Below are 14,365 nucleotides of genomic sequence, written 5' to 3'. Positions count from 1 at the left end.
GTTTTTAATACCAACAACTGGACACGTATTAAACTTGTTCACTTCCTGTATAAACTGCTCAGATATGACTTCTGGTGCACATAAATAAAGAAATATCAAATAATTTCTTAACTCTTTTTGAACCGCTGTTTAAAAAAATCTTCTTTCAGTATTTGACAAAAGGAGCTTTGTCTCCATCTAGTGGCTGAAAAGTTGAACTGCATCTGAATGCATTCCCAGACATTTTACAGTGCGGGGTGCTTTTTGGGGCAAAACTCAGCTTTTTAGGGCAAAACTCAGCTTTTTGGGGCAATACTCAGCTTTTTAGGGCAATACTCAGCTTTTTGGGGCAAAACTCAGCTTTTTGGGGCAATACTCAGCTTTTTAGGGCAATACTCAGCTTTTTGGGGCAAAACTCAGCTTTTTGGGGTGATATTCGGCTTTTTATGGCATTGAAACCAAACTGTACGCTGTTCCTGAGACTCTTTTCGGTGTGTTTGTCGGTGGATGTCTTTGTCGTCCTGCTAGGTTTATGGGGACTTACCTTCAGACCTCACTTTGAATAATGAGGATGCAAAGTGTTTGATTTTCAGCTCATAAATAAAGCTGCACAGCTTTCAGACTTTGCACGGATTTGTTTGTTTTTGGGATTCAAAGCATGCGTGTGGCAGGTCATGGTCAACATGACATCATTGATGATCCATAGTAAATAATAAATAACATATATTTGTAGTTTGTGGAGCTGGGTTAGTGGGTCCTCCATCGCACGCCTTCAACTGGTACAAAACGCAGCTGCACGACTTTTAACTTTATTTTAGCGTCTCTCCATTGGCTTCCCGTCCATTTTAGAATTAATTTTAAAATTCTTTTATTTGCTTTTAAAGCCGTGAATGGCCTTGCACCAGTGTACCTCTCTGAGCTTCTGCAGCCCTACGCACCCAGTCGAACCCTCAGGTCAGCTGACCAGCTGCCTAGGTAGACCACCGTCTAGGTTGTTTAGTTTATGTGCTCAGTTTTGTTTTATGTTTTTATTGTGTTTATTTTAATGTACAGCACTTTGGTAACCTTTGCGTTTATTTAAAATGTGCTTTATAAATAAATTGATTGATTGTTTGATTGATTGAGAACGAAGGATTTTTAACTCGATGCTGTTACGGCCCCTGGCCTCTAGAGGCTGTGCATGTGCATGTGCATGTGCATGTCTATGCAGATTCAAGTGTGGGAGCACTCTCCGGTGATTGGCTGCCTGGGAACTGCAGAGCAACACTATTGGACCAGCAGGAGATGACAAACCAATTAGTGAAGGATGAGGTCCACCTGCACGCTATAAAATGCTGCTGAACTCATTTCCCCACCGGGACAGCCTTGGGAACACGATGTGTACAGCTGATCCCCACTTTGCTTGCTGCAGTCGCTTGTTTGAAGGTTTATGGAAACTTTGATTGAATTTGTACTTCCACTTGTTTGCTTGGTTTAGTATTTTGTAGTGATGGCAAAACGAGGCTTTTTGAAGCATTGAATCATTTTGAACCATTGTGTCATAAAGTGGTTCACTACTCGAAGCTTCATTCATTTCCCTTGGGTGACATCTACTGGCGTAGCGATTGTTGCACCAAATGAAGCCCTGCGAATGTGATGCATATAATAACACGATAATAACACTTATGTATGTGTGTTGTACATATGGGTTTGTAGTACCTCATTAAAGATTGATTAATTTACCCATGAAATAATAATTTGCCCTCTCCGGGTCGGGAATGAGATCCTTCCCCAAGTGGAGGAGTTCAAGTATCTCGGGGTCTTGTTCATGAGTGAGGGGCGAATGCAGCGGGAGGTTGACAGGCGGATCGGTGCGGCGTCAGCTGAGCCAGAAGGAGAAGCTCTCGATTTATCGGTCAATCTATGTTCCTACCCTCACCTATGGTCACGAGCTGTGGGTAGAGACCGAGAGAATGAGATGGCGAATACAAGCGGCCGAAATGAGTTTCCTCCGCAGGGTGTCTGGGCTCTCCCTTAAGGCTGAGTTATACTTCTTTTAACTGCCCTTGCGCTTGCGTCTTGCGCTTGTGTTAATGGCTCGAGACGTTTATGCTTCATTTTGCTTTGCCGGCGGTTGCGTGTGCTGCTGGCGATTCACCGCCAGGACAGTAGGTGGATAGGGTGAGAAGCTCAGTCATCCGGGAGGGGCTCGGAGTAGAACCGCTGCTCCTCCGCATCCAGAGGAGTCAGATGAGGTGGCTCGGGCATCTGGTTAGGATGCCTCCTGGACGCCTGGTGAGACACGTCCCACTGGGAGGAGACCCCGGGGAAGACCCCGGACACGTTGGATCTCTGGCAGGGGAACGCCTCGGGGTCCCCCCAGAAGAGCTGGAGGAAGTGGCCGGGGACAGGGACGTCTGGGTTTCTCTGCTCAAGCTGCTGCCCCCGCGACCCGATCCCCGGAGAAGCAGAAGATGATGGATGGATGGATGGAATAATAATTTACAAACAATGTGAAAAGTTTTGGTTTGTCATTCATATTTTCTTTGGGAGTGTGCTTGGTGTAATAAAGAGGGTGCTTGTGTTACTTCAGGTGTTTTTATTCAAGAAAAACAGTTTTTGCACAGTGGAAGGGCTCAAACGTTTTTTTTTTTTTTTTTAGCCAATTTCTCCAGCTTTGGAAAATACTCTGTCACAGGGAACAGAGGAGGCTGGTGTGCTGAAGGAACTGTTTGGGTCGAAATATTCCCACACTTTAGAACGCTTCCTCAATGGTTGCTCCATGAGAGAATAATCCAAAACTCCGAATATCAAAAAACGAGAGCCGTTCGTAACGTATAATACGTGTAGAACGGGGACATGAACCGGGGCTGAAGCCATCTTGAATACACTCAATCGCGGCAAATGTTCAAAGCTCCGCACATCAACTGGAAGCAGTCAGCTGACTCGGTCTGAATGAAGCGGTGAAGTGGTTCAAACGTCATCAGTGACGTCACATGAAGCAAGCTCCGGCCCACTGCTTCACTATAACTACCCTGTTGAGTTTGAAGCGTGCTTCGGAGCTTCGGTGTTGGAGGTAACATCACTAGTGTTTTGAGTAAGCCGACTCTACTGCTTCGAATTAGTCGTCTGTGTGGTTACAGTGTACCCCCTGTCTTGTTTTTGGAACCTTTTTCGTTGTAATAAATTACTTTTAAACTTGAACCTTTTCCCTCTGGACACATTTATGTTGCCACCCTGATCCACTAGACCTGGGGTCGTAACAATGCTGATGAATTCTCTTGAATCTTGAGGCGACCACAGATCAGAACCGTCCATGGTTCAGATCTGTGGCTCTACTTTCTTCTTCTTTGTCTTCTCATGTTTCCTGATCAGCTCGTGTTGTCGGGTAAAGAAACGTAAGCTCACAGAGGAATATGGAAATAAAGTCCATATCAGGAGACTGGAGGGTTTGATTTTGAACATGAACTAATGATACAACGGGAGAAAGACTGATATATTTACGACTTCTTATGAATCACTTTGAGTCTACCTAAAGCATCAGTTTTCTCTTTATTTACCGGCATGGATACCAGCCAGTGGTTAACTCTCACATTGCTCTACCCAAGGCCAGACTTCTGACGGCTCTTTTAATGTTAAACTGGAGCGAGGCCTTACTTTCCCTCCGTCGGGCCCAACTGGATCCTCATTGTGACATTAAACTGTAAAACAGTTGGTTTATTTGTCCGTCCTCACCCGGTGATGCTGGAACTCCTCAGCTGCACCAGCCGGGACAAACTACAGACTTCAGCCTTTACAAAAACACTTCAGAAAGGTACAGAAACACTCCAGTTACACGCAAACATGCACTTTTTTCCTCACGCTAACACCACACGGGCCCACAGACTGCGGCTTAACTCGCGCTCTTGCCGCTCCGCTTCTTCTTCTTCTTTGGCGCCTGCTTCTTGGAAGAATTGGCAACGGAGGAGGCGGAAGGTTGGGGCGGTTCTTCGGAAGGTGGAGCTGGTTCTTCTGGCACCTGTGCTGGTTCTTCGGGCACCTGTGCTGGTTCTTCTGGCGCCTGTGCTGGTTCTTCTGGCACCTGTGCTGGTTCTTCTGGCACCTGTGCTGGTTCTTCTGGCACCTGTGCTGGTTCAGTTGCCTTGGCGGTCTCCTCCAGGATCTGGACCTTGGATACCTCAGGTTCTGGATCAGTTCTCTCGGGCTCTCGTGTTGCAGGCTGCTGGATCTCTTTGTCGGCTTCCACTTCTGGACGTGGCTCTGTTGGTGCTGAGCTCATCTGCCCTTCTGGTGTTGGCACCTCCTCAGATTTAGGTGATTCATCAGAATCTTCCACCTGCGCAGGTACTGGAACTGGTTTGGTTTTGAACTGGACAAACGCAGAAGAAACCAAATCTTCCTCAAGGTCCAACTCTTCCTTCTCGTCTTGTTTGTCGTTGCCGTCGGGTGCGTTGAACAGCGAGTCGGCGAACTGCTGCAGCTTGGCCTGCTCCTGCCTCAGACGGGCCATGTCCTCCGTCAGAACCGGGTCCTCCTCCTGGAGCTGCTGCATCTCCTCAGGAGCCAGAAGGCCCGATGGGTCGGCGTCCTCGGGTTTGTCACCGAGGTTGGGGAGGTGTGATGGGAGGTTGGTGTTGCAGTGTTGGACATCCTTGATCTTGGCGTAGAGGATTTTCCTCTCCTCTTGCAGGGCGTGGCACAGCATCTCCAGCTTGTGGATCTTCATGACGAAGGTTTCGTACTCTTTGGATTTCTCAGTTCTCTGAAAGAGGAGACGGTCAGAGGCAGAGAATGTAAGATACTATGCTGATGATACTCAGCTGTACTTATCTATGAAACCAGATGAACCCAACAGGTTGGTCAGACTACAAGCATGTCTTAAAGACATAGGCTGTGTTCGAAACCGTATACTTCTCCTACTACTCCTACTACTCATACTAACTTTCTGAGTTAGTATGCGAGTTTGAGTAAGCAGAAGTTCCCGGATGCATACTAGATTCTCTGAAATGTTGGGTATGCATCATGAGGTTACTACTCATACTCAAACTACCCAAGATGCCACGTAATGTGACATCGTTGATCCTCATTTCCTGTCAAAACGGCAGTTTCAAGCTAGCTACAACGAGGGTAGGTTCACTTCCTGTTTTCAAAACAAAAGCACCAGTTGTATGGTAAAGGCTTTCCCTATGATAAAAGGCAACGGGTATTTTATTTTGTGAAAATAACAGGAAGTGCGTTAGCTCACTGCGGCTAGCTTTAGTAGCGCCGAATTCGTGGGAACAAAATTGTAAACAGCCGGTATTTTGTCAGGTTTTCAACACGTTGGGGATCTAAACGACTACTTTCTCTCCTGAAAATGTTTCAAATGTTGCTAAAGTTTACAGAGTTTACAGCTTAAGAGAAATCAGCTTCAGGCCGGCTGATTTCGGCTCGGGCAGGAGCGAAATGCATTGTGGGTAAACGCTCTGTATACTGTCTGACGATGAGTATGTAGTATGTAGTGTGTAGTATGCGGTTTCGAACACAGCCATAACACCTGGATGACTCAGAACTTTCTGCTTCTAAACTCAGGCTGAAGTCGTTATCTTTGGACCTGAGCGCTTCAGGGAGAAACTGTCTGGTTATATAGTTCCTCTAGATGGTATTTTCTCGGCTTCTGGTCCTACAGTGAGGAACCTTTGGAGTTATTTCTGACCAGGATCTGTCCTCTGACTCACATATAAAACAGGTTTCTAGGACTGCCTTCTCTCACCTTCGTAATATTGTTAAAATCAGGAACATCCTGTCTCAGAGTGATGCAGGAAAACTGCTCCATGCATCTGTTACTTCGAGGCTTTGGAACCAAATTATACTATAAAGGTTCCTCCTTTCTGTAAATGACCTTCAGACGTCTTTGTTGTATAAATAAAGTCAAACTGATTCAACTTGGAATCTCAGGAAACAAACATCGGCCTGTATTTAGGTCCTACGCAGGAAGAAGGTGAAGCACATCTAATCATGGCTTAATACTGTCAGCTGAGGCTTCCTATTGGTCACTGACCTAAAGAAGTGAAATAAGAATGTTTATCGAGGCCGGTCACAAACAGGTTCCTCACTTACCTCTTCCATCATGTCGTTGAGAGCCTTGTTGCAGTTCTCAAACCTCGCCTTCCACAGGTTTGCCTCTTTCTCCATCTTCTTCATTTTTTCCGACATCTGAAAAAGACGAAAGTTTCAAATATCTGAGCTGCTCTGCCAGTGAAAACTCCAGTGAATCCTGTCGATGTTTCAGAGAACAGAAGATTTATACCGTTTCACCGTAAATGCACTGGAAAAAATAAGTAAAAAAACAGCAAATAAAAGACGTTTTTGCTTGAAATAAGCAAAAAAATCTGCCAATGGAACTAGTGGAAATCGGCTTGTCAAGATTTCTTGAAATAAGATGTGATATTTAGGACTTTTGAGATAAAAGTGATCTTGAAATTAGCTTAAAAAACTCTTCAAATGTAAAAAAAAAAGCTTGTTTCATATGATATGTGACTCAAAACAATTTGTTTTCAAGACTTTTTCATTTAACAAGATATTCCAGATGTATTGTCTTCAAACAAGTCCCTATATCTGGCTGAAATGATGCTTGTTAGGCAGTTGTGTCTCATATTAAGTGTAATGAGATATTTGGACTAGAAATGAGACAAATATACTTGGTAAGACTTTGATTTTTTCCAGTGTGACCACACTTTGACTTTGGCATCAACACGTCTCCACCTACGTTTTCCATCTCCTTTTTGAAGCGCACGTAGATTTCATTGCTCTTGCCCAGCGTTGCCTGAAACTCGTCGAACTTCTCGGCGTAGAGGGCGAGCTGTGGACCAAGAAGACCGCGTCAGACACGAGCACGCCGTTCCAAACGTAACCCTCCCACATGCTCCAGGAACACGCCCACATGCCGACGCATGCCCCAGCTTACTTATTACTTATCAATCCTTTTCCCAGAGTAACATATCACAGAGATTAATCACGTTAGTCATCCTGAGACGAAGGGAAACGGGTCCCTGAAACCATTTTAACAGTATTGACTCTTTTTAGATAAAAGCAACATCATCTCCAGATTAATGTCAACAGATTCACACATGAAAACACAACTGATGTCAGAAAATGTTACGACACACGTTGACTTTGTGGATGTAAACATAGAACGACTACATATATGAATACAGTGAAACAGTCCAATAAAGAGCGATTCCGAGTTTTAATAAGTTAATCAGTTTGTTTCCTGTCTGCTCCAAACAAGTCAGTGCTACTTGGTTAGGTTTAGGCCAGGAATATACTTTCCTTTAACTGCGGAAATGTGTGTTTATCAGGGCTGCCTCACGTATTCTGTTTAATTGGAGCGTAGTTTGTGCAAATCTGACTGAAAGTAGGGTCAAATCTGACTGAAAGTGGGGTCGGTAGCACGTTGCTGACATGAACATGTGATTAAAAAGCAAACATATTTCTGGCCTGAGGCTAAACGTTGACCCCCTAAAAGTGTTTAAAGCCCAACTGCAAGTGATTTAGTCTTTGGGATTAATTAGGAAATGTTTGTTATCTGTTATCTGAAGAAAACACATCAACCACATCAGTTAGAAGTCGGTGAAAGAAGAAACTGCTGTGGCTCCAGCTGGTTGGCTGTTTCAGATCACCTGCTCTTTAGCTAGCTTTAGCTTTAGCTTTAGCTCAGCACACCTGGATCTGACCTTCACCTGCTGCTGTCTGAACCCTGATAACATCTGTGACTGAAGTGATTCTGCATAAAGACGCGTCATGTTGGAGCACATCGGAAAAATGTGGGCCGGGTGTATTGGGACTCTGGCTGTGTTCGAAACCGCATACTTCTCCTACTACTCCTACTAACTTTAACTTTTTTTAAGTTCCCGGATGCATACTAGATTCTCCTAAATGTTGGGTATGCATCATGAGGTTACTACTCATACTCAAACTACCCAAGATGCAACGTAACGTGACGTCGCCGATCGTCATTTCCTGTCAAAACGGCAGTTTCAAGCTAGCTACAACGAGGGTAGGTTCACTTCCTGTTTTCAAAACAAAAGCACCAATTGTATGGTAATGGCTTTCCCTATGATAAAAGGCAATGGGTATTTTATTTTGTGAAAATAACAGGAAGTGCTCACTGCGGCTAGCTTTAGTAGCGTGTTCGAAAACCGCCTACTACATACTTGGAAACGCCACACTCATCGATCAGACAGTATGCAGATCATTTACCCACAATGCATTGCACTCCTGCCCGAGCTGAAATCAGCCGGCCTGAAGCTGATTTCCCTTAAGCTCTAAACTCTGTAAACTTTAGCAACATTTGAAACATTTTCAGGAGAGAAAGTAGTCGTTTAGATCCCCAACGTGTTGAAAACCTGACAAAATACCGGCTGTTTACAATTTTGTTCCCATGAATTCAGCGCTACTAAAGCTAGCCGCAGTGAGCAACGCACTTCCTGTTATTTTCACAAAATAAAATACCCGTTGCCTTTTATCATAGGGAAAGCCATTACCATACAATTGGTGCTTTTGTTTTGAAAACAGGAAGTGAACCTACCCTCGTTGTAGCTAGCTTGAAACTGCCGTTTTGACAGGAAATGACGATCGGCGACGTCACGTTACGTTGCATCTTGGGTAGTTTGAGTATGAGTAGTAACCTCATGATGCATACTCAACATTTCAGAGCATCTAGTATGCATCCGGGAACTTAAAAAAGTTGAAGTTAGTAGGGAAGTAGGCGGTTTCGGTTTCGAACACAGCCTCTGTAGTATGTAGTTTGCGGTTTCCAGCACAGCGGCTGCTCCTAGCGGCCCGGTGCGTGCTACCTGTCCCGGTGGAATATTCACCTGTGCCTGCATCACAGTCCCCTGCTCTCTGAGAGTCTTAGCCTGCAGTTTCCCCTCAGCGGCCTGAACCAGTAACTGGTTAGAAGAGAACAGACAGAGACGCGTTACAGACGAGTCTTTACCTTCTTCTTCATGGTCAGCTCCTGCTCCTTCATAGCGAAGCATTTCTTTGTTTTGTCAATAGCCTCCCTAAGCAACTACGGCGACAGAGACAACACACAGTCAGTGTGCACAGCCTGCACACAGTGAGAGTAATAACTGCTGGGTTATTAATCATCAAGCTCTATGCACTGAGATGGACATAAAACACAAAATGGCTGCCTGCAACAATGGGAGGAAGCCACTGTGAAATATGAGGGAAATGATGTAAATGAGACCCATAAATTGAACAATAAGTGACTTTTTAATTAACTCTGTTCTGCAGTTACACCTGGGTGATTACACATATTAAACCATGTGTTCACAATGTTCCCTTTCATAATTAATAATCATTGAGACTGTAAAGCATGAGCTGATTTCTCCTCCCATCTTTATCCTGAATGGACACACGGTTAAACCCCCAAAATGGAGCCATGTTTCCATCTCTCTGTGGCGTTTTCCATGAGGTCAGAGCTTTGGAAAAGGTCAAAAAAGGACCCGTTATTTGCTCTTAAAGCAACGCCGTCTGCTCATGGGCTGAGTTTCCAGGTGATGAAAACACCTGTGAAGTCAACCAAAAGCACCGATCCGTCACAGGATCTGCGGATGCATGGAAGCCTTTAGCTTTCATGGAGCTCCAGCAGCTCACGACTCCACGTTCTTCCTATAATTAACCTTTGTTTCATGGTTTATTACTTTAAGAGAAGTTATTAAACCTCAAACACAGGCTTGTGAAGTACGTATTCCTGCATGACATCAATGATAACCAACAAACTGACATCTTAAAAGTAGGGCTGGGCAACAATTAAAATGTTTAATCTAATTAATCACATGATTTCCCTGATTAATCGCAATTAATCTCATTTGTACGCAGAATCCAAAAGTAGTGTATAGCTTTTAGCTTTTAGCATTTAGCTTTATTTTAAATGTGCTGCCATATGAATGAAAGTGCCATAACATTTGTTGTGCAAACACACTTTTAACATCAGCATCTTTCTGTAGTTTTTATGTAGAAGCCTCGCTCCACTGTCTGTTTCCTTGAATGACTTGCTGCTATCAGTTGTGTGTTTTGCCTTTAAGTGATATTTTAGACTGGAACTACTACGCTGAGAAGACAATTCAACTTGGCAGAGTTTACAGATGACTTTGGTTCTGTCGACTCCGCCGTCTGGAAGAACTTTAAAATGAAAATGGCCGAGTAAAAGTTCCGTACCCTTCTCCATGTTTGGTGGATCCGCCGATTACTTTCTTTTCCTGTTCCACAGCAGACAGCAACAGACTTTTACAGAATAAAAGCCTGTGAGCAACAGACTTTTACAAAATAAAATAAATTAAAAAAAATGTAAAAAATTTGAAAAATTAAAAAAATTAAAAAATAAAACCTACGTTAATGCGCGATAAAATATTTATTGGCATTAAATAATTAACGAGTTAACGCGATAATAACGAGTTAACTCGCCCAGCCCTACTTAAAAGCCCTTTTTTTCCACACAATGACCTGAAACTGTGATTTGTGAGCCAGCTGTGATGGAACTCGGGCTTTTACTCACATATTCCTTCTCCCGCTTGTGTTTCTCCTCGGCCTCGTGCAGCAGCGCGTTGGCCTGCTGCAGCTTGGCTTCGGTCAGCTTCAGCTGCAGGTCGTGGTGCTTGTTGATCTTCTCCAAACTCTGCAGGAAGACCAGGACACAAACTGTTACTGATTGTTTTCCATCGATCAGTCGGTTCAGATCTGCACACTCACAAATATTCATCTTAATAAAGTTTGCTGCTTCGGTGTTTTTAGATCCTTTTGTTTTACTTTTTTGAACTGAAATGAAAAGCTTTTGTTCACATTTACATCCAGTTAATGCAGCGAGTTGGTGTTTCCAGTGTTAGTCCTTATTTTTTTAGACCTGTCGGTCAGTGTCTGGCCCAGATCCTGATGGCCGCCCACTGATGCATGATTAGTGTTTGGAATTAGTCAGAATTTGTGGGTTTTGTTTGTCAGTGGGATTTAGCTTCCTGGAAATGGACCCGGAGCCACTTGGTCATCACTTGTGCCCCATGGCACGGTGCTTCCTCCTGCTGGAAAAAGCTTTTCCAGCATTTGCATCACAAAATGGTTCTCCAGGAAAAAGTCAGACTCACAATCTCTTGGCCCTATTTTCTCTCCCTTCGTATCACTGCCTGCTGTGCAGACCGAGCAGCAAACACCGTAACAGGCGCGGCTGTCGGCAGCCGTCTGAATGAATGGGATCAGAGGCACAAAGCGTGTCATACCCCGGTATGATAGGTGGCGCTGTACCCATTCCAGCTGTTGCTAATAGAGCCACTTCCTGTTGACCTCTTCACCACCAACAACAACAACAAACTCAGGCATTGGAGAAAGATGGAGAACGCAGAGCCAGATGAAGCTACGTCCCTCTACATTTGGTCTGTGATGAGCTGCTTGTTGCACAAACTCGATGCCCAACGGAGCATTCTCCATCGCGTTGTTTGTTTCTTTCTGACGGCGACAACAACAGGAATATCGTCTCCTTTGACTTCCGGGTCACGACCCCGGGAAAACATCTGGAGCATGCGCAGAACGCAAAGTCTGATTCACCACGAGCTTCAGCGTCTACAAGCAGGTTTAGAGTGACTTTCAGCCCAGTTATCTCGGGGTCTGAATCCCATCCGATCCAGTTCTTAGTCAGATTAAGGTGTCTACATGCACTTAATAACTCAGTCTGATTGTAGTTTAGCCATTAATCCGATCCTTTCGGTGCCATGTGACCCCGCTGAGTGACTGCAGCTGCAGCTTTGTGAACAGGAATATTTGTCTGCAGACTCCTCCTCTTACCTCCTCGCGGCGCTCACACTGGCCCATGAGGCTCTCCAGCTTGTCGGTCAGGTTGGTGTTCTCGTTGCGCAGCTTGTTGTTTCGCGCGCTGTGCTGCTCGATCTGAGCCTGGATCTCCGTCAGCATCTCTTGGAACTGGTTGGTGATCTCCTTCCTCTTCTCCTCGTCGTCCCTGCAGCGCTGCAGAGTTTCCACCTGCGGGAGGGAACAGAACCTTAAACATTACAGCTACATCCTGAGGAAAGGAAGTTCACTATTATGAGATAGTGTTTCATTATTTATTTTTATTAAGTGGCGGAAACAGGCTTCCATAAATTTGCCTAAAGATGATTATTTAGTATTTTTGTCTGTCTGATTGAATGCTTGTGTTAACAAATAAATCAGACGTTACTCAACAGTTACTCAGTACTTGAGTAGTTTTTTCACCGAGCACTTTTTTACTCTTACTCAAGTAATTATTTGGATGATTACTTTTTACTTTTACTTGAGTCATATTATTCTGAAGTAACAGTACTTTTACTTTTACTGTTTCTATTTCTAAGAGCCGTGACGTTCTGCAGGCGCTGCCAAACCCTCGAGTGTCTGATTTCAGGTGTATTTTTAGTTGCCATCAGCCGCCATCATTCATCGGCTGTTTCCGTGGAAACGTAAAGCCCGGTGAGAGTGCCGTGCATGCCGGCAGGCCTCCATACGAACCCTCACGGTGCAGTAGTGAGCGTGCAGCTCCTTGCACAGAGTCTCCAGTTTGCTGCGAGCCGCGACGCTGCTGCGCCGCTCGGCCTGCAGGACGGACATCTTCTGCTGCAGGGCGTTCAGCCGCTGCTCGTCACCGCGCCGCAGCGACGCCTGCAAACACACGGCGGCGTCACGCACCATCACCACTGTCTGAGGTCACAGCTGATCGGTAAGGTCACAGTAAGGAGGAGGAAGGCTTTCTCACCAGCTCGGCGTACTTCCTCACCAGATCCTCCAGCTTCTCCTCGGGAGAGGACAGGTTGTTCAGGCTCTGCTTGATGAGAGAGACGTCTGCAGAGAGGAAGCAGTTCGTGGTGGTCAGCTGGTCTTAACCCGTTTAAGATCTTTATTTTATTAAAAGGCTCTTCAGAAAGTGCTAAAAGAAGAAAACTACGCCAGATTTGACCCTACTTTCAGGCAGATTTGACCCTACTTCCTGTCAAATTTGACCCTACTTCCAGTCTAATTTGGCCCCACTTCCAATCTAATTTGACCCTACTTCCAGTCTAATTTGACCCTACTTTCAGTGTAATTTGACCCTACTTCCAGTCTAATTTGACCCCACTTCCAGTCTAATTTGACCCTACTTCCAGTCTAATTTGACCCCACTTCCAGTCTAATTTGACCCTACTTCCAGTCTAATTTGACCCTACTTCCAGTCTAATTTGACCCTACTTTCAGTGTAATTTGACCCTACTTCCAGTCTAATTTGACCCCACTTCCTGTCTAATTTGGCCCTACTTCCTGTCTAATTTGGCCCCACTTCCAGTCTAATTTGGCCCTACTTCCTGTATAATTTGACCCCACTTCCAGGCAGATTTGACCTCACTTCCTGTCTAATTTGGCCCCACTTCCAGTCTAATTTGACCCTACTTCCAGTCTAATTTGACCCTACTTTCAGTCTAATTTGGCCCTACTTCCGGTCTAATTTGACCCTACTTTCAGTCTAATTTGGCCCTACTTCCAGTCTAATTTGACCCTACTTTCAGTCTAATTTGGCCCTACTTTCAGGTAGATTTGACAACTTTAATACCATAATTAATAATAATATAATCAGATTTAACATATTTTTTCCTCCCAGAACTGTTAAATTAGATGACAGATTTGGATTTAAAAGAAAAGTAGAACCTGGTTTTTGTTGAGCTTATCCTATAGTCTTAAATTCAGGATGATCTTTTTTAATTCTCTTGCAAAATACATTAAAAAACATCTAAAATAAATAGCTGTTCGTGTTTGTATGTGATCTATTTTCCAGTATATTTGGTACCCGATTCTGTAGAAACCTTTGATGAATAAAGTTGAATTTGTGTAAAGTAAAAATGAACCAAAAAGATGGTTAAAAACCATGGAAGCTAATGAGGATTAATGAATTAATTTTAACTTTTGGCAGCATCATTATGTTGCCTCACCCGTTTCCACGGCAGCCGTGAGGTCGCCTTTGGCCTCCTTCATCTTCTCCGCCTCTGCCTCCACCTGCTCCACCCAAACACAGAACATCTTTCACATCCAGCTGCAGCCTGCAGCTAAACTTCTGGTTAAATCTGTAAATGACTCGCCTGTTTGTCCAGGAGGCCGACCGCGGAGCCGTGCGCGCTGATGATGTCATCCAGCCGCCGCCGGAAGTCCAACATGGGGTTAAACGAGTCCGAGTCAGAGGACACCCCGTCAGGTTGGGGGGCCACCAACACCTCCGCTGCTTTCACTGACGTCTCCATCCTCAGACTTACTGATGGACACAGAACAGATGGACTTCAACCGAACATTTCACTTATAAATGCTGACAGAGTCGGATTTAGCCTCAGACTGCTCTGTACAACGAGTGAATAAACTTTAATGAATAAACTTTCTCCTT

General features: G+C 44.6%; 1 protein-coding gene across 2 annotated transcripts; it reads right to left on the bottom strand.

The window, feature by feature from the left end:
* Positions 1-3,818: 3,818 nt before the first annotated feature.
* On the bottom strand, positions 3,819-14,025 carry txlnba (taxilin beta a). 2 transcript variants are annotated; one of them, XM_075459649.1, is made up of 9 exons: positions 13,923-14,025; positions 12,719-12,804; positions 12,475-12,624; positions 11,779-11,973; positions 10,505-10,624; positions 8,939-9,013; positions 6,707-6,799; positions 6,058-6,153; positions 3,819-4,720 (listed from the first exon to the last, which is right to left on the bottom strand). In XM_075459649.1, exons 1-9 carry the CDS (start codon positions 14,008-14,010, stop codon positions 3,851-3,853), a joined length of 1,773 nt encoding a protein of 590 aa, XP_075315764.1. In that variant the 5' UTR covers positions 14,011-14,025; the 3' UTR covers positions 3,819-3,850. The 2 variants fall into 2 exon arrangements, with proteins under 2 accessions (XP_075315764.1, XP_075315765.1); XM_075459650.1 differs by lacking the exon at positions 8,939-9,013 and adding an exon at positions 8,817-8,891.
* Between the last annotated feature and the right edge of the window lie 340 nt (positions 14,026-14,365).

Source organism: Odontesthes bonariensis, chromosome 24 (genome assembly GCF_027942865.1).
Source record: "Odontesthes bonariensis isolate fOdoBon6 chromosome 24, fOdoBon6.hap1, whole genome shotgun sequence".
NCBI lineage: Eukaryota > Metazoa > Chordata > Actinopteri > Atheriniformes > Atherinopsidae > Odontesthes > Odontesthes bonariensis.
Note: the sequence above shows the minus strand (reverse complement) of the source record. Positions and strands in the feature narration are given on the sequence as shown.

Excerpts from the sequence above, each read along its gene's own strand:
- txlnba (XM_075459649.1), bottom strand. The coding sequence starts at position 14,010 with ATGTTCTGTGTTTGGGTGGAGCAGGTGGAGGCAGAGGCGGAGAAGATG. Across the intron at positions 12,625-12,718 it reads TGAGGAAGTACGCCGAGCTG|GCGTCGCTGCGGCGCGGTGA; the intron begins GTGAGAAAGCCT and ends GTGTGTTTGCAG. Across the intron at positions 6,800-8,938 it reads AGCTGACCATGAAGAAGAAG|CTCGCCCTCTACGCCGAGAA; the intron begins GTAAAGACTCGT and ends CTTGGTCCACAG.